General features: G+C 34.2%; 1 protein-coding gene across 3 annotated transcripts; it reads left to right on the forward strand.

Moving 5' to 3' along the window:
* The first annotated feature begins 8,755 nt into the window (after positions 1–8,755).
* LOC131054334 (uncharacterized) lies at positions 8,756–18,277 on the forward strand. Of its 3 annotated transcripts, XR_009359503.1 has the most exons (4): positions 8,756–8,921; positions 9,004–9,085; positions 17,840–17,914; positions 18,078–18,277. XR_009359503.1 is itself a non-coding variant. In XM_059214217.1 (3 exons), exon 1 carries the CDS (start codon positions 16,353–16,355, stop codon positions 17,271–17,273), a length of 921 nt encoding a protein of 306 aa, XP_059070200.1. In that variant the 5' UTR covers positions 15,580–16,352; the 3' UTR covers positions 17,274–17,669; positions 17,840–17,914; positions 18,078–18,277. The 3 variants fall into 3 exon arrangements, 1 of the variants encoding a protein (XP_059070200.1); XR_009359504.1 differs by lacking the exon at positions 17,840–17,914; XM_059214217.1 differs by lacking the exons at positions 8,756–8,921; positions 9,004–9,085 and adding an exon at positions 15,580–17,669.
* The last annotated feature ends 2,409 nt before the right edge of the window (positions 18,278–20,686 follow it).

Raw genomic sequence — 20,686 nt, forward strand, 5'->3', positions numbered from 1 at the left:
TTTTGTAATTTACTTTAGAAAATCAAATCACCTAAAACTCAAAAGAAAAAACCCCTTCTGTATCCTCTGTCTAGTCTGTAAGATGACTTAATTAAAAAAAACATAAGAGCAGGTACATGTACATGTATAGGTACAGGTATGGCAGATTCTTCTGTTGAGCTTCTTACATCGTAGAACTATCACCTCTGGAAAGTTCGTATGACGAGGCTTCTCATATCAAAAGGGTTGTGGTATTGTTTGGATGAGGCTCAACCTCAGTTGCAGTGTCTTTTTGAGATTCTTCACCACAGGAATAAGATGGATGAGGCTATGGGTGTCCTCTCCTTACATGTTTTAGATAACTTGCTTTTTCACCTTGATGGTTTTCTCACTCCTTGGGATATATGGTCCAAATTTGATGATCTTTTTGGTACCATCAATGAGTTTAGAGCATTATAGATTGAAGCAGAACTCTCTTCTTTGTTACCTGAGTCCTTTCCTCACATTGAGGACTTTCTGAACAAGTTTAAAATCACCAGATCTATCCTACACAGTTGTGGTAAAAATAAGACAAACACATAGTGTATCTTCCTGATTCTCTCTAAGCTTTGAGGTCCCTATCAGATATTTGCTTCTACATTTTATTCTACCATGGATATCTTGGGTGCATGCTTCACCATGCGTATATTTGATGTCATATGCGATCGCTTGACTCATGAATAGGCTCACCTATCTCAGTTGGACACTCTCACAGGATCAAAGAACAAATCATTGGTTGCACAGACATCTCAAGAGAATAAGAAGCACAAACTGAAGCCTAAGAAGGACTTAGCTAGCAGTGAGAGTCCCTCCAAGACACCACCTAAGTCTAATTCTAAACCAAAGTCCTATCCCAAACAAGAGAAATCTTCTAAGTTTGGTGAGTATTCCTTCAAGACTAAGAAGAAATTAGAATAACTTTGTAGTTTCTATGGCAAAGAAGGACATCCAGTTTCCCAGTGTTGGAAACGATTAGAGACTTTGGAGGAAGCCATGTAGCAACATCATATTTCTTCTCCTCAGCCTCCTTCTTCCTCTTCTATAGGGAAAGGACATGCTCTTTCTGCACGAGCTATTACTTTTTCATCCCCTTGGATTATTGATTCTGGGGCTTCTCACCACATGACACACTGTCAATGACTTGTTACCTCACTTGCTAATAGTGATACTTTACAGATTGCAGTTGGTGACTTGGCACAACTCTCAATTTCAGGTGCAGGTACTGTTCCATTTACAGGTGGTTGTATTTAGGATGTTTTTCTAGTTCCTGACATTTCGACAAACCTCCTCTATATTTATCGGATTTGTCATTCTGGCTCTGGTAAAAGAGTTGAGTTCTTACCACATGATGTGGTTATTAGAGAGCTCCATGATCCTGATTTGGTTGTGGCTACTGGTAATGTTGATCCCGATTCACGGTTATACAGGTTTGATGGTTTTGAGAGTCCGGATGGTTTAGGTGTTTCTCTTGTAGAAAATGTAGATTCAGTGAGCAGACTTTGGCATGAGCGTTTTGGCCATGTCAATTATAGATACTTACAACAGATGAGCACATAGGCACTTGTGATTGGGATCCCTCAGATATCCTATACTGATGGTGTAGGTCGAGGTTGTGCACTTGGAAAACATCACCAAGATCCTTTTCCTACAGGTAGAGCCACACGTGCTAAGGCACCCTTGGATTTGGTACACAATGATCTTATGTTATTTTTGACTCCATCTTTTTTAGGGGCCAAGTATGTGCTCACATTCATTGATGACTTCTCCAGACGTACATGGGTGTACTTTCTTAAGTACCAGTCTGATGTCTTTGATTCATTTCGAGTCTTTAAGACATTTGTAGAGAAGTAGTTTGGTCTTTCTATTTGGAGGATACACATAGATAATGGGAGAGAGTATGTGAATCGGGGTTTTACAGATTTCTGCATAAAGCATGGTTTGTAGCATCAATTATCAGTTCCTCACACCCATCAATAGAATGGTGTTGTTGAGAGACATAACAAAAAAATACGAAAGATGGCCAATTGTATGATTCAGTCATGTTCTATGCAACCTGCTTTTTAGGATGATACAGTTAATTGTGCCACTTATATTCATAATCGGATGCCTCATAAGGCATTGCACTAGATGACTCCTAAGGAGGCTTGGTCCCATGTGAAGCCTGATGTTTCATCAGTCTAAGTTTTTGGTAGTGAGGCTTGGGCATTTATTCCAAATGCTGAGGGGAAATCCATAAAGAGGAAGAGAAGACCACTCATATTTGTTGGCTACTGTGAGGATGTTAAGGCGTACAAGTTGTTTGATCCTGATTCTCGCGAGGTCCTGTTTAGGCGGGATGTCCAGTTTGATGAGCACCTTCCTCAGATGGATTCTCCATCACCAGCTTCTCTCTCACTACCTCCTCCTCCCTGTTCATCTTGTGAGGATTCCTTATTCCTTGATGATGATGATGCAGACGATGGTCTATCATCTCCCCCACCACCACCCGTAGCTCAGCCTTTGCCCAAGTGGGCCTGGTTTATAATTGACGCCACTGGTTCTATGGTAGGTGATCCTTTAGATTCTTGTCGTACTCATGCACAAACATTTGGTTCTAGTCTTCTGAGTCATGTCATTTCAGATGATCCTTAGAAATTTTCAGAGGTGACCGGTCACCCAGAGTGAGATAGGGCCATGGATGAGGAGTATTCTTCTTTGATGAAGAATCATACTTGGGATCTTTGTACTTTTTTGAAAGGAAGAAGGTTGGTTTGGTGCAAGTGGGTGTATTGTACCAAGTATGATGCAGATGGTTCTATTAATAAGTATAAGGCTCGTCTTATTGTGAAGGGGTTTTCTCAAGTGGAGGGTATTGATTACTCTGAGACCTTTTCTCATGTCGCCAAGATGAACTCTATTCGCTTTGTACTTTCGCTTGCAGCTTCACAAGGATGGACAATTTTTCATATGGATGTGAAGAGTGCCTTCTTGCATGGAGACCTTCATGAGGAGATCCACATGGAGCAACCTTAGGGATTTGTGCAGGTGTATTCTCATTTATTGTAAAGGGCATATAGAGTAGTAATTGATCTTTACAATGATTTTCTAAATCAATATGCTTATTGAAATTGATAAACCGTATAACATTTGGTTTAGTTTTTAGTTCAATCTTACTACCATTTTCGCTATACTTTGTTATGCAAGATATATGCCTTAATTGTTTTAAGATGAAGTCATTTTTATATATATCATTATATTTTGTGTTAGTACTTACACCTTATTGTTGTTATAATCATAGTGTTGAGGCTTAGAAAAACTCAACAAGCTATTTTTTAGACTTGGATGCAAATTAGATGGAAAAAATTGACTAGAAGAACTATAAAAATAATTTTTAACATTTTACAAAAAATCAAAAATTGATTATGTATTTTCTTTCCTAACTCAGTTGAGATGTTTGGTATCTAAGATTCATAAATTTGTTGAAATTTGCGAGAATTGGTTAGAGTTGGTCAAGTCTATGAATCTATGCTCATAAATATAACAACATACATTGCAAAGATTGATTGTATTCAAATGTAAGAGTGACTAATCTAATTACAATCATCAACTCCTCTACCTAACAATAACTTCTATATGCAATAACTATAGGAAGGTATTGATGCAGTGCATCTCTTGGTTAATTTATCTAGATAAAACTTGCACATAAGAAAATAAAATCAAAACCAAAAGTGTTGAATGAACATAATACCTCTTCTTATAAATCAATATAACCATCCATTAAAAATAAATATATACTCTCCTTCTAAATCTACATCATAAAAATTTCCTTCATGAACTCTAGTGTACTCCACAACATCACATAACACCCTCCCATATCCATAATCACAACAAGACCCCACAAAAAACCTTCAACACATTATCATGTAAATAAAGCCAAAATTATTTCACAATGATTGAATGCTTTTTCTAAGGGAGGCTCCACACCTCTCTTAGCCCCAACACATAGAAGGCTATTAACCCCAAATGGGAAAATATTTACTCCCAACATAACATTCGCTTTCGAAACACAAATACAAACACAAGAATCCAAAAGCTCAACAAATGTATTCACAACCATGATCAAATCAATACATGAATCTCACAACAAATTTATATTCTAATTGCAGATTTTACAAGAAAATATTGGAATGGTACTTCTAGAGACTTCCAGAAATGATAGAGATGCTCCTTGTTAAAGATGCTCCAAAGGCACTCCTCTCCAAGACTTCTCTTTTCCAAACTTAAAGTTCTCAAGACTCCACACTCTCTCCCAATAACCAAAAATAATAATACCACAAGATCACCCCCAAAAAAATTAATAAGAGGGATACAAATAAATTAAGTCACACTTAGAACAACTCCCCATACAAAAATTAGTAGTGAGGATTAGATAATACCAAGTCAATCTTCCTTTGTTACCAAGCTAATTCTCATCACACCTTTTTCAAGGAATCTGAGCAGCATTAAATCTTATCCAAATAATTTTTTTTTTATGTTCCAACAAGTACTCATCCCCGAGATATTCACCCTAGGTATTTATTTTCACTTAAATAATGAATATAAAGATGGTTTAATGTCATTCACAAGTCGAGCTTCTAAGATCAAAATCGAGTGTTTTTTACAAGGATGACTCACAACTCAAAATTCTCACACATAAATTTATCACAAAATAAAAATTCAAAATTAATAAAAACTTCCACATTACAAAACATTTTTCACAAATAAAGACCTTAGCTTCTTGATGGGTTAAGGTCAAGGTATCACTAGTGAATTACAACAATTTTCTTAGAGAACCTCCAAAGTCTTTCCATTGGTTGTGTAAATCAATCACATGCTTATAATCAAGCATTAATGTATCCCCCAAAATAGTCAAAGTAATAATAAAAATATTTTTTAAACATTATAAGCTATAGGTAATTCAAAACTAGATAATTATCACTATTCAATAATACTTATAACACTAACATAATTATTCACATCATTTATATTTATCACATAATAATATCTAACAATTTTGTTTTTAATTTTTACCATGATCAAATATCTCTATTTAGATTACTGCACCAATTCAAAATCAATTTGATATTAACATTCCTCATAATATAATTGAAATCAAATCACAATGTTAGAGAGAAAATGTCAACCCTAAAACTATTCACAAACATAATCTAATAAACCATATTCATCATCGTCACAATAATCTCATGCAAAATCAAACTATTGATATCCAAACAATCCATGATCATAATCAAATCCTAAAATAAATATGTAATCATCATAAATACCAATTTCAAATTAAATCTATCAAAATGTGATAAAATCATAAGGAAAGAGGGGGCTTCATGACCTCTAAGTTATGAATAAAAACTTCCCCTTTCCTAGGTGCTCCATGAGTGCATTAGTTGTGTTTCAATTATCTATTTTAAGAAAGAGTTTCTATAACTTATCATCTTTGAATTCCTTTTGTAACCTCCTCAATTTAATTCCATTACAATAATATCTCAAAATTTAGAGAATAATAATAAAACACTATCCCTAGAATCCTCATAACTCAAGTGTCTAAGTTATTCATTATGAAAAATTTGAAGATTTGTCATATACATTAGGATAGTAATACTATATTATCACACTATCCTAAAATGCTAGTAACAAATTAGTGGAATATACATGTGATTAGGCAAGAGATATTGACACTTAGTGACCTACATTAAAATTTACTCTTCATTTGAAATGTAGACTAGTTACATGGTCTCACAAAAAGAAACACATGGTTGCTCTTGCTACTAAAGAGGTAAAGTATTGAGGAATTATGTATGTTGTTTAAGATTTCACTTAGATTCACTAGCTTCTAGAATAGACTGGAATTGTTCAATCCAAGCATAGTACTTTTATATGTGATAATCAAGAGCTATTCAAGTTGTTTATATTCCATTTTCTTATATAAGAACCAAACATATTAATATTCATTGGTAGGTTATCAAGCAGTGCATCCAAGAAGAGTGATTGATCACTTGTATTGCTAGATAAAGGATCAAATGGTTGGTGTCTTTATGTGATTGATCACTTGTAGTGCTAGGTAAAGGATCAAATGATTGGTGTCTTTATCTAGCTTCTAATTGAAGCCAAGTTTATTTAATTGTGAAATATCTTCAATATTCAAGAATTTGTTATTAAGAGGGACATTAAGTGGTAATATATTTCATAAGTTATGTGTATCCATTAGGCCAGGATGTAAGAGCATGTTAAAACATGAAATCTTGTTTGATGATCCTAATTTGCGTGTATAGGGAAATGGTTTTCCCCCTCTTAAGAGATATATTTATGTAGGTTAAGTTTTTCTAATTATTCATTTGTTTATTCAAGTAAGGTTATTTAATTCTAGTTGTGCTTTAGTATCTCTAAACACCCCCATATCTCTATTTGTTGCTCTCTAGATGCCATTTTAATTTTTTGGTTTGATAAGATGCTTGCAGATATAATGAAAAAAAAATTGTAGTTTCAAAAACATATATGAACTATGCAAAATTATACAAAGATTCTTAGGCATATATGGTTTTTAATTATTTGGAGTGTGTATTGATATTCTTTTATTTGTGAATGATATTATTTTGGCATACCACTTAAAATAAATGACTAAGGAAAATTAGATATCTTAATATCATTCTTTAACATCTATAGACTTCATGTAATAGAGAATATTAAACTTGTATTTTTTAACATTTTTATATAAAAGACAAAGCAAGTATGCTTTATGTACAAAGATGATAACATTGAAGTGACATTCTCGTATGTATTTTTTAGTTTTTTTTTGACTAAACAACACTTCAACTTGAAACTAACAACACAATATATACTATGAAATAGGCATACAATCTTAACCACCCTTGAGAAACAATGCTTTCAAATTTACTCTGAAAACACCCAAACAAATATTTGGCTTTCTATTCTCTACTCACATCAACTCTCTTGCATGAGGCTAAGTTTTTGGGGTCCTATCTTCAAAAAGTATTATGATCAAATAGAGAGTCCTTACCTTAATGCCATTTAAACATCTATATGGAAAATGATTAGTTTCCTATTCCATCATGCTTATAGATTTTGGCATAACACCACTCATTATAATAATAAAGTTTTAGGACAATGATTATGATACACACGTTTAGATAGATGATAAACACGTTTAGATCATTTAGGTAACATGCACATCATGAGACCTACTTTAGATGACATGTTAAAGTTTCCTCACCACTAGAAATATAGACGTATAGACGTTGAATTTAAGTAAAGGCATCCTCTAAATAGTTTTTAATATACACAACGAATCTATCTAAGAGAGATGAGTGAGACATTAAGAAATGAGATCCATGTGACTAGAACCTTGATATTGTCTTTCATTGAAGTTTCACTTTTATTGCAGTTTCATTTTGAGGATAGGATCATTTAACCTCCATGGTGCACCAAACTCTTTTTTACCCTATAGCTCTAGGGTTTCTTTGTTATACTGTAAAGTTTGTTCTCATCAACTTTAGATAACTAAAATAACCATATTTTATGTACCATATTTGATATATTTTTTCCACAGAACTTTAGACAACAAATTAAGTAATCATGTGATAATTATTTTGTCTTCAGAGACTCACTCAATTTTTGACATGTCTTCATAACTTATAGGAAAAAGAGATGTCTCCCGCTTTTTTCAAGAGATGTTTGACCTTCATTGCCATCTAATTAGAAACAAGACTTCCAATATGACCCACACTATAATAGTTACATCTTTCTTCTATTCTCTTCTAAAATTGAGCAATAATTTTAAGAAAAATTATAGCACAATTTTTAGATGAAATTATAAATACAATTTTAAGATATCTTAAAATGCATTTTAGTCCCACCTTATATCTATTATTAATAAATTTTTAGTTATTATTTACTTTTTGATGCTCTTTGTTTGTCACAAATTTTAATTGTTATATCTTTTTATACCTTTGTCCTCTCACTTTACACTATACTTTTAATAATTGGATGAATTAATTTTGACTTGTTGAAGGCAATGATAATATTTATTTGTTCAATTATTTTCCATGAGCTCACTAAGAAAAATCTTATTTAGGGGAAGTGTACCCGTAGTTGTTATAGCTAACTTTGCACACCCACAAATTCTAAATGGTACATCGAATTTCGATGATTTTTTTTGTTGTTGTCTCCACATGCAACTTAACTACTTATAACTATTGTTTTGACTTTTAGGTAGTAACGATGCATGCTGTGGGATCCGTTATGTGTGCAAGGGTCAAAAATTACACATTTCACAGTGTCACTTGAAACCTACTTAAAGATGCCCCAATAACCATACACTTAAAATTACCAATACTTATGCACAAATGCCCCAGTAGTCATGCACTATGGGTACCAATAAAGGTGCACAAAGAGACCAATTCTGGTTCAAAAATGCTAAAAAATGAACAACTATTGGTACATGTGTAATTTATTTATGGACTTTAAGTTATTTGTTTTTTGGTTTTTTTAAAATTAGTAATTGGAAGATTAGGTGTGCAAAGAGTTAATTATTATTGAAACATGAACATGAACAATAACCGATGTTCTTTCCCTAATATAAAGTTCCAACATAATAAGAAATGAAATCAAGATTATTATTCTCGATAAATTTGACATATAAATACCCTTTAGCTTCAAATAACAATCTTAAAGATATTAAAAAAGAGACCATTGTACAATAGTAGGGTTTCTGACGATGTAGGGTTTGTAAGAAATTACATACACCATTTGTATTTTTGTCTATGCATAGGGTTTCAGTTTACTTTTTCCTTTCCCCTTGATTCTCTGTCGATGTTTTCTTATCGTAGCTTAAGTAATGGTGAAATTATCAGGTAAGCAAATGATCTGATGGGTTGTTTTTCTTTAATTAATGAGAGTGTAATATTTATGATGATTTGTCGGTTGAATTTGTAGGTGCTGCAAATGTGTATCAGAAAGCACGATGGAAAAATGTTCTCAGATTTTCTGACCAGAATGGACGGAATTGGAAAGATAGGTAAGAAACACTGTGAAAAATTGATTTAAGAAAATCTTTAAATTAGAAGGTGTGGAAATTACATTTGCGGTATTAGCTTTAAAACTAGTGAAGTCTGTTATGTATTCTCAGATTTAATATTTTTTCCTCCACTGTTTAAAACAGACAATTTCTCTATTTAAAATCTGCAAAGTAGAGCTGTAGATCTTTTTCACCCAATTCAAGTAATATATTTTTATATTTTAAAATTTATGCCCTTTTTTTCTCAAATTTCATAAATTTAATTCTTAATAGTGGAGAGCCAGAGAATTTTTTCTCAAAGTTTATTGAATTTGCACTAAATAAATTTAGATTTTCTTTTTTCCTATTTCACCTGGCACTGAAATTCTGAATGCTGATAAATCCATATTTAGTGTGTGGGATGCCATATCTGCTATTGGGGCAAATTAGCTGGTAACTTGAATTTTCCATAAAAGATCTCCATAGTTTTAATGCTAGTCCACAACCAGGCCTGGAATTTGACAGGCTAAATGGCCGTTTTCTCACTTTTGAATGGTATTTGACAACTTAAAACTTTTGAATGGTATTTGACAACTTAAAAAATTATGGGACAGTATGCATTGACATGTTTTTTTTTTTTTTTAAAACTGTATATATGACACTTCAAATTTTTAAAAACCTTAGAAAATTATAGTAAGTATTATATAATATTATAATATTCATATATATATTAGTTTAAAATGTTTATTATAAAAATATAAATTTATTTAGAATATTTTGAAATGGAAAGATATAATTGCTTCTAATTTTATAATATTTTAATATAGATTTTTAGGATATTTCTATTTTTTCAAATGAACTTAGAAACTTGTTATAATTGAAATAATAGAATATAATTTTTATCTTCATAAATTTAGAAACTTAGTAAATAGAGGACAATTATCTTCAATTGTTTTTAAGAATCTGGATTGAAATTTTTTTTTTTTTTTTTTTTTTAAAACGTCAAATGAAAGGCATTGAAATGACTGAACCGTCATGAAATATCCATATGACAGGTAGGGGTGGCCGTCAAATTCCAGGCCTGTCCACAACTATGGACAAACTGTGTTAAAACCATTTTTTTTAAGTGAAAAAAAATCTAGAGCAGTATGCTAGTTAGAAAACCAGTATAACCACCTAGGAGCACAAAGATAAAACTCGGTTTGCAAATAACATAAGCTAGCAACACCCTGTCCAAATAACAGGGCAAGAATAACTCAAAGCTGTCGAAACCGAGTCAAACTATAACAGATAAGCAAGACGTAAGGCCTCCGCTCAACAATCGAATGCAATAACATAGAAGTATTAGTCAAATGTGTTTCTTTGAAATCTGTAGACATTTTTTTGAAGATTAGAACACAAAAAGATTACCTTGCAGGTTGAAAAAAATTGTATATGGGAAAAGAAGGTAGTGATATGGAGACTGATGATACTGACAGGGCAGAGAGTTGGAAAGATGAGGAAGTGGGGGAAGAGGAAGGAGGAGAAGAGGAAGATTCTGATCAAAACAACTCGGTCAAGGAAACATCCAGAATGGACAGTGGTAATGAGAAGGAAAAACAAGAAGAGGATGAGGGTAATAAGGAGGAACCTACCCACAGTGCGAGCCCTGGTGATCTCAACAACCAGCCCATGGAGGAGCTGAATAACCAAAAAAACAGGAGGACAAGGAAATGGAAATAAAGTTGAACAAGGATAAGGAGGATATGAGCATGGAAAAGGATAGAGTTGGTGATGAGATGAATACCGGTATGCTTATCCTGGATAAGCAAGAACTAGTCTGATGCTCGTCTGGGTTTCGATAGATGGGTTTATGAAAGAATTAATAAAATGGAAAAAAAAGGCTAAACATCAGGAAGAACAGGGACATAAAGGTGAAAGCAACCTGGAGCAATGGAAAAAGGAAATGGATGAAAAGGTGGAGAAGTTGGAAGTTCAGATCAACAAGCTGGAGGAAGGGAAGGCTGCCATGAAGAACTTCCTGATTCTTATTCCGGAGATCCTCAACTCTGCAACCAGGAACATGGAGGAAATACAAAACACCTTGATGATCCCAGCCCTACCAAGTCTATTGTGGACCTTGATGCTGAAGAAGCTGCTACTGAGGCTGAGAATGAGGATAGTGCTCTTGGAGGTGCAGCTAAAAGGACCAGGGCGAGCTTGAAAAAGGCTGCCTTGGCTTCATCAAAGGAAATCCCTATCCTCAGGGAGAATGTCAAAGAAATGCAAGGGATTAGCGAGAAATTGGCTAATACCCTTAAAAACATAATGTAATTTGTCTTTTTTTTGTTTTTGCTGGTTGTTGCTGGTCGTGTTGGACTTTTGTGCTGGCTTTTGCCCAACACTTTGCTGGTTTTTTCGCTGTCTGTCCCGTTTAGTTTCTTAATGCTTTTATCTTTTATGGTTCCTTTGCAAAGGGTTTCAGGGTCCCTTCAAAACTTGGTTTTCCCGTAATAAAAAACATACACTTATTTAAAAAAAAAAAACTGAATTTCTAAAATTTCAATTAAATTTTCAAATGAACAAAAATTTGAAAGGTAAAATTTTTAATGAAGGTCAGTCTTTTTCTTTCAAAAATGATAGCATCTTTATATTTGTTTGAAGGCAGGATCTTCGTTGGAAGATAACTTTTGAATTAAGGTATATTTTTTGTTTTTGAAATGAATAAAATAAACACCTTTGTTCAAAGGTTACCTTCAAGTAAAGGTGTCTTATTTTATTTTCTTTTTTGAATAATGGGATATTAAACAATTTCCACTTTTATTCTAGTATTTTAAGTAGGATTTAAACAATGAAAAGAGTAGGGCTCTTGATAGGGAAAGGAGCAAGAAGACAAATACTTCACCTGCGAATGAAGGTAATTTATGGATCAATTGTGCAAACAACGGTGATGAATCACTATAAAGAGGTTCACAATGATTCTTAAAACTCTAATCCTAGACATGAAAAAGCTTAAATCCTAAATCCTAATCGTTGACCATATTTAAAATCTTATCTCATAATATTTTCAACCATCATGATCTCTCTCTCTCTCCACAAAATGGTAAATTTAAAAGAGATTAATGGAGAATACTCGAAACTTTGGAACCTCTTTATTGTGTTACATAGTATAAAGAGCTCATTGAGCATATAAAACAATGTTTAATTGTGTTACTCTCTCAAATTTATGTTGTTAATATTCATACATTTGTTCTCTTTTATCTTTTTATTCTCTACTTTATAAAACAATGTTAAATTGTGTTATTCTCTCAAATTTTTGTTGTTAATATTCATAGATTTGTTCTCTTATATATTTATCCTCTACTTTGCCTGCACCATTTGTCTCTTATTGCAATGCAAATAATGTTCCTTTGTACCCTAAAGGGACATCAAAAGACAATAATTAAAGGGGGGTGAATTCACAAAGCTGGTTCCCACTTTTGCCAATGAAGGAATTTGGCGAAAGTGGGAACTTCAATTTTCTCGGTGTTCGAGCGAAATGGCAATGTTCACTCGGACTACCCCTGGAAGTCCGAGCGAACCCAACTGTGGACCTGGGTTCGCTCGAACCACGGGTAACTTTTGGGTTCGAGCAAACCCACTTTAATATTAATATTTTATTGGGTTCGAGCGAACCCCCCATTCGCTCGAACCCTTTTTGGTTAGGGTTTTTTTTTAAATTTATAAATAGTGAAAATGACAGTTAAAAGGTCATTATAAAATTTGTCTTTTTCTGTCTAGTGGGGGTTGGATCGAACCAGTCGTCAGCATCACGTCACCGAGCTTTGTCTGCAACAATTAGCATCTTTCCTATTTCAGTTTTCGACCTTTATTATATCAGGTGCACAAAATAACCCTTTGTTTGGTTTAATAATGTCTTTTTTTATTAAATTTGTAAATAATTTGTTTGTTAATTTATTTTTTTAATTAAATAATTGTATATAGTTATTGTTTTTCAACATTTTAGAAAAATGTTTGATAATTTATTGTTTTTCATTATTTTAGAAAAATGTTTGATAATTTAATGTTTTGACTGAAATGTGTCAATTTGTTTTTAAAATTTCATAATTGTATAGATGTATATTTTTTTCAACATTTTAAAAAATTGTTATGAAAAACATAGAAAACTAACCTGTAGTAAATTAGAACTTAGAAAAACATTAGCAAAAAAAGAAAAATGTTAGAAAAATTAATAAATTTTAATTTAAATAAACATTAGAAAATTTAGATAACAAATTTAAACAAATTAGACAAAATAAATTTCCTCTACAATGTGACCCATTTTCACATCCTATTACACGCACAACATGACCCCTTAAGACCACATATGCCCTGATGACACTATACGTTCCCTTAGGAGGTCATAGAGGATCACATATAACATACTAGTGCACATGAATGACATTCCCTTTAGGATCACATCTAGTGTCCTAAGGGGTCATACGTGGTCCTAAGGGGTCACATATGTGTTATAACACATGCGTGACCCCTTAGAATCACATATGACCCCTTATAAAACTGTAGTGTGAACAACATACCCCTTAGTCCATCAAATAGTGTCTTAACACATGTGTGACCCATTACAACCGCATATGACCCTTTATAAAATCCTAGTGTGAACGACATACCCATTAGTCCATCAAATAGTGTCTTAAGGGGTCGTATGTGGTCCTAAGGGGTCATGCATGCATTAACACATGTGTGACCCCTTAGTAGGTCACATAGGACCCCTTATAACATCCTACTATACATATGACATTCCCCTTAGGATCACATAGTGTCATAAGGGGTCATATGTGGTCCTGAGGGGTCATGCATGTGTTATAACATATGCATGACCCCTTAGAACCGCATATGACCCCTTATAAAATCCTAGTGTGAACGACATACCCCTTAGTCCATCACATAGTGTCTTAAGGGGTCGTATGTTGTCCTAAGGGGTCACGCATGCATTAACACATGGGTGACCCCTTAGTAGGTCACATATGACCCCTTATAACATCCTACTATACATATGACATTCCCCTTAGGATCATATAGTGTCCTAAGGGGTCATATGTGGTTAGAACCACATATGACCCCTTATAAAATCTTAGTGTGAACGACATACCCCTTAGTTCATCACATAGTGTCTTAAGGGGTCGTATGTGGTCCTAAGGGGTCACACATGCATTGACACATGTGTGACCCCTTAGTAGGTCACATATGACCCCTTATAACATCCTACTATACATATGGCATTTCCTATGTGTCCTAAGGGGTCATTTGTGGTCCTAAGGGCTCACGCATGCATTAACACATGCGTGACCCCTTAGTAGGTCACATATGACCCCTTATAACATCCTACTGTACATATGACATTCCCCTTAGGATCACATAGTGTCATAAGGGGTCATATGTGGTCCTGAGGGGTCATGCATGTGTTATAACATATGCATGACCCCTTAGAGCTGCATATGACCCCTTATAAAATCCTAGTGTGAACGACATACCCCTTAGTCCATCACATAGTGTCTTAAGGGGTCGTATGTTGTCCTAAGGGGTCACGCATGCATTAACACATGCGTGACCCCTTAGTAGGTCACATATGACCCCTTATAACATCCTACTATACATATGACATTCCCCTTAGGATCATATAGTGTCCTAAGGGGTCATATGTGGTTAGAACCACATATGACCCCTTATAAAATCCTAGTGTGAACAACATACCCCTTAGTCCATCACATAGTGTCTTAAGGGGTCGTATGTTATCCTAAGGGGTCACGCATGCATTGACACATGCGTGACCCCTTAGTAGGTCACATATGACCCCTTATAACATCCTACTGTACATATGACATTCCCCTTAGGATCATATAGTGTCCTAAGGGGTCATATGTGGTTAGAACCACATATGACCCCTTATAAAATCCTAGTGTGAACGACATACCCCTTAGTTCATCACATAGTGTCTTAAGGGGTCGTATGTGGTCCTAAGGGGTCATGCATGCATTGACACATGCATGACCCCTTAGTAGGTCACATAGGACCCCTTATAACATCCTACTGTACATATGACATTCCCCTTAGGATCATATAGTATCCTAAGGGGTCATATGTGGTTAGAACCACATATGACCCCTTATAAAATCCTAATGTGAACGACATACCCCTTAGTTCATCACATAGAACCACATATGACCCCTTATAAAATCCTAGTGTGAACGACATACCCCTTAGTTCATCACATAGTGTCTTAAGGGGTCGTATGTGGTCCTAAGGGGTCATGCATGCATTGACACATGCGTGACCCCTTAGTAGGTCACATAGGACCCCTTATAACATCCTACTGTACATATGACATTCCCCTTAGGATCATATAGTATCCTAAGGGGTCATATGTGGTTAGAACCACATATGACCCCTTATAAAATCCTAATGTGAACGACATACCCCTTAGTTCATCACATAGTGTCTTAAGGGGTCGTATGTGGTCCTAAGGGGTCACACATGCATTGACACATGTGTGAGCCCTTAGTAGGTCACAGATGACCCCTTATAACATCCTACTGTACATATGACATTTCCTATGTGTCCTAAGGGGTCATATGTGGTCCTAAGGGCTCACGCATGCATTAACACATGCGTGACCCCTTAGTAGGTCACATATGACCCCTTATAACATCCTACTGTACACATATGACATTCCCCTTAGGATAATATAGTGTCCTAACATATAACGTGTTAGATCTCTCTATTCTTGAATTTTTTATGTATGTCAAAGATTTAAATATGTACATGTGTTAGATCTCTCTATCTCTCTGAAATATATGTTATCTCTAGATCTGAAATATATGTTCTCTCTCTCTCTCACTGAAATATTTGAAATTTTTACATGTATTTTTTGAAAATAAAAATGATCTCTCTCTCTCATGAAGATTTATATGTATATAATCTCTCTCTCTCTCTCTCTGCTTACGTATTTATTTTAACTTTATGACATGTACCTAGATAGATGGCATCCCAAGATATACCTTCGCAGGCTCCTGATCAGGATCCACCTTCGCAGGCTCCTGATCAGGATCCACCTGCGTAGGCTCCACATCAGGATCCAACTTCGCAGGCTCCTAATCAGGATCCACCTGCGCAGGCTCCACATCAGGAGCCACCACAGCAGGATCCTCCACAGCAGGATCCCCCCTTGCCCGACATTGCTACTATTTTTCATTACAGTGATCGGGAGTTGCATAGGTTGAGGGCCATACTAGATGACCCTCGTACTGATGGCATGTACAAGAGTACGTGCACGTCCATTTTTGACAGTTTGCAGACATTGAGGGACCGCTTAGTATCTCATACCTCATTCTCACCTGAGGTTATAGAGGATATATATAGACAGTTGAGGAGTGAGGTGAGGGGTCCTCATTCTTTTGTTGATGTGGTGGGGGTGGTCTCGAAGGAGACCATCAAGGAGAGATGCTTCCCACAATATCAGGAGAAGAGTAAGGTGAGGGGATATCAGGTTACCAGATGTATCGACCCACAGGTTGCATCACTGATTTACCCACGATTCTTAGCCGCCCATGATCGTTATCCTAATAATGACCAGATTCCATTATACTTTGCACAACAGGTATTTGTTGAGGTTCATTGTCAGATGAAACCAAACTACCCTAATATTCCAGGATATTATGGACAGGGGAGGGGCAGGATTGCTGATAGAGATGCATATCATAGGCGTGATAGAGCTCCGCCTAGACACAAGGACCTTGTTGGCCAGAGATTTCCTACAGTAGTCCCAGCCGTGACACCCATAGCGGATCACGTTGTGATTGCTTCTCAGAGAGAAGCAATTGATAGGATTGGGAAGATTGCATCAGTAGCAGCCACCATATCTTCTGACAGGGTGGGCAAATATATGATGAGTCGACCACGTTCGCGATCATCCATAGATCATGCATCTTCTAGTCATGGGGGGGCTTCAGATTCAGATGATCGGTATATTTCTGCTGGCATCCCCTCCCCAGATGAGGTAGCAGCTATAGTCGGAGGTAGTAGACATGTACAGATGTCGCAGTATTTAGCTGAGGACCTACTACATGCTTATAGTTTTATTTCATCTCGACTTGGGATACCATTGGCTGATGTTAGAGAGGCGATTCTCAGAGATGGTCAGGCTACAGCGGCATCGATGCATACCTCGAGGTAGTCACAACATTCTCATCACTCTACGCATGCTCCAGGCATTGACCCACCTACAGATCACTCTATTGCTGCAAAGGAGGAGCTACGAGCTGATCAACTCCATATCACAGATGAGGGTCGGTTGGATTCATTTGAGGAGGAGATACGAGCTGATCAGGTACATATCACAGATGAGGGTTTGGACTCATTTGAGGATCAACTGAGAGATTTGAGCCATACTGGATTTATGGACATGCTACTACAGTCAGACACTTCATCCACGATGCCCACTCATCTAGTTAGCCCCTTGCACTCCTCAGTGATACGTACAGCTAGAGAGAGATATGCAGGCACGAGTGATGTTGTTGATATGATCATGGGATAGGATCAGACTATACAGCCTACTCCAGGTGATACACAGGTATGTACATGTACATGTGCGTTTAAATTTTTAGAAGATATGTATACATGTTGCAAATTTGTACCTGATAAATCTATATATATAGATCATGTTTAATAAATAATCTAGAGTTCTAAGTTTTAATTTGTAGATCATTTAAATTGATTGTGGACTAATCCTTAAATTGACAGTTAGCTCATGTCACTCCTTCCTTGAGCTCTGAGCATGTGCGTAGGAGAGATTCTTTAGATGCTGTTAGTGTACAGGTTAGTTATGGTTTTTGGTACATATATGTACATGTATGTATGTACATGCACATTACAATTTATATTTAAATTTTTATTTAACTCTACTTGGATTTGATGTACATGCACGTCTAGAGAGATAGATATATTATATTTAATATTTAAATAAATTCTACTTTTGCAGGACTCCCCCTCAGATGGTCGCTCAGTTCGTAGCCGACATGATCCCTGTTGATTTGCTTCAGACTTTATAGCTCATTTACATTTATCTTTTTATATACTTTCATATTATATATATTCATGCATGTACATGGAGTTTAGACTCTAGATTATACTTTATACCTGGTTTGTGTTTGACTCTAGATTATACTTTATACTTTATACATGGAGTTTAGATTCTAGATTATACTTTATAAGTTTTATACATGTTTGATTATATTAGATTTATACATGTTTGATTATATTAGATTTATACATGATGTTTGATTAAATTAGATTTAAATACATGTTTGATTAGATTGTATATTTCATGCATGTACAACGAAGTTTAGACTCTAGATTATACTTTATACCTGGTTTGTGTTTGATTAGATTATATATGTTTGATTATATTAGATTTATACATGTTTGATTAGATTAGATTTAAATACATGTTTGATTTTCAAACAAAAGAGTATGTATGATTATACATGTTTGATTTTCAAACAAAAGAGTATGTATGAAATGAACAAACTAAACTTAATAGGTCATGTATTGAATAGCTCACATGGTATGTATATTGTAGGTATGTGAGCTTCTAGGTATGTATATTGGAGTTAAATAGTTCACAACATGTACATGTCCTAATTCCATATTAAATATCAATTTTACAAATGTACATATTACATTCTAATTTAAATATGCATTTTTTAATTAAATACAAATACAATTACATACAATTAAACATGCACATTTAAATACATCCTATTTTGATATAATGTATAAATAAACTTAAAAAATATTTATCCTTTAGTTTCAAAACAAGTTACTTGAGATCTAGAATTTATCTTGATTATATTAGATTTATATATGTTTGATTAGATTAGATTTAAATACATGTTTGATTTTCAAACAAAAGAGTATGTATGGTTATACATGTTTCAAGATTTTCAAACAAAAGAGTATGTATGAAATGAACAAAGGTATGTGAGCTTCTAGGTATGTATATTGTAGTTAAATAGTTCACAACATGTACATGTCTTAATTCCATATTAAATATCAATTTTACAAATGTACATATTACATTCTAATTTAAATATGCATTTTTTAATTAAATACAAATACAATTACATACAATTAAACATGCACATTTAAATACATCCTAATTTGATATGATCTATAAATAAACTTAAAAAATATTTATCCTTTAATTTCAAAACAAGTTACTTGAGATCTAGAATTTATCTTGATTATATTAGATTTATACATGTTTGATTAGATTAGATTTAAATACATGTTTGATTTTCAAACAAAAGAGTATGTATGATTATACATGTTTCAAGATTTTCAAACAAAAGAGTATGTATGAAATGAAAAAACTAAACTTAATAGGTCATGTATTGAATAGTTCACATGCTATGTATATTACATAGGTATGTATATTGTAGGTATGTGAGCTTCTAGGTATGTATATTGTAGTTAAATAGTTCACAACATGTACATGTCCTAATTCCATATTAAATATCAATTTTACAAATGTACATATTACATTCTAATTTAAATATGCATTTTTTAATTAAATACAAATACAATTACATACAATTAAACATGCACAATTAAACATGCACATTTAAATACATACTAATTTGATATAATGTATAAATAAACTTAATTTAAATATTTATCCTTTAATTTCAAAACAAGTTACTTGAGATCTAGAATTTATCTTGAGTACATTAAAATTCAATTCATGTGGGCTGAACCACATGTGTACTTTGGATTACTAAATGTATATATAGTTCATACCACATCAAGTGGTTCACAACGCTCTTCAATAACACTTAATATTTTGTCATGATCTTCACTATCTAGTCTCCACTTTTGAGACCACCCTCGACATGGAACTGTTTGAAGAATTAGGCCAACAACAATGACCAAGTGACTATACTAATATACCTTGTTGTCAATTTGGTATTCAGTGAAATGAATCCCATGTTGAACAATTTTAACTTGTTTGAAATATGTCCCTTGCACTACAACTGATCCTGCATATACATGTATATAAGAAACGTGAGAAATTAAAAAATTTCACATAAGCGATTTGTACATGTACATATTCAAATCAGAACTCAAACCTGTGGGAAATGACATTCCATCACTCATCTCAGATTTTGATAACTTCTTTCTCTCTTTTGTGCAACGCAATAAATAATAACTAACACCTTCTATATTTCCATCTTCTGCTATGAGTGCAAAAATATCTCCTGCAATTTGACACAAGTTAAATAAATTCTAAGTTATATGTCATTTTTAAGGAAATGTTTACATGTGTACGTCATGTATGTACCTTTTTTAATCAATCTTGAAATATGATCGTAATCACCAGAAATCAAAGGAATGTCTTCAAAGTTTTCATCCTCATTTGAATCCTCGTATGTGTCAGAAACATCTAGTGGCACCATTTTCCATTCACTAACATATCCAAGCTCTTGGTTCTTGCAATCAACATAGTTTTCGAAAATGCATTCAGAACAAAAACATGAATAATCCCTAGTGTATAATGTCCATGGGCGATTATCTGTACTCATGACACAA

This window comes from Cryptomeria japonica, chromosome 11, assembly GCF_030272615.1.
Source record: "Cryptomeria japonica chromosome 11, Sugi_1.0, whole genome shotgun sequence".
In the NCBI taxonomy this organism is placed as follows: Eukaryota; Viridiplantae; Streptophyta; class Pinopsida; order Cupressales; family Cupressaceae; genus Cryptomeria; species Cryptomeria japonica.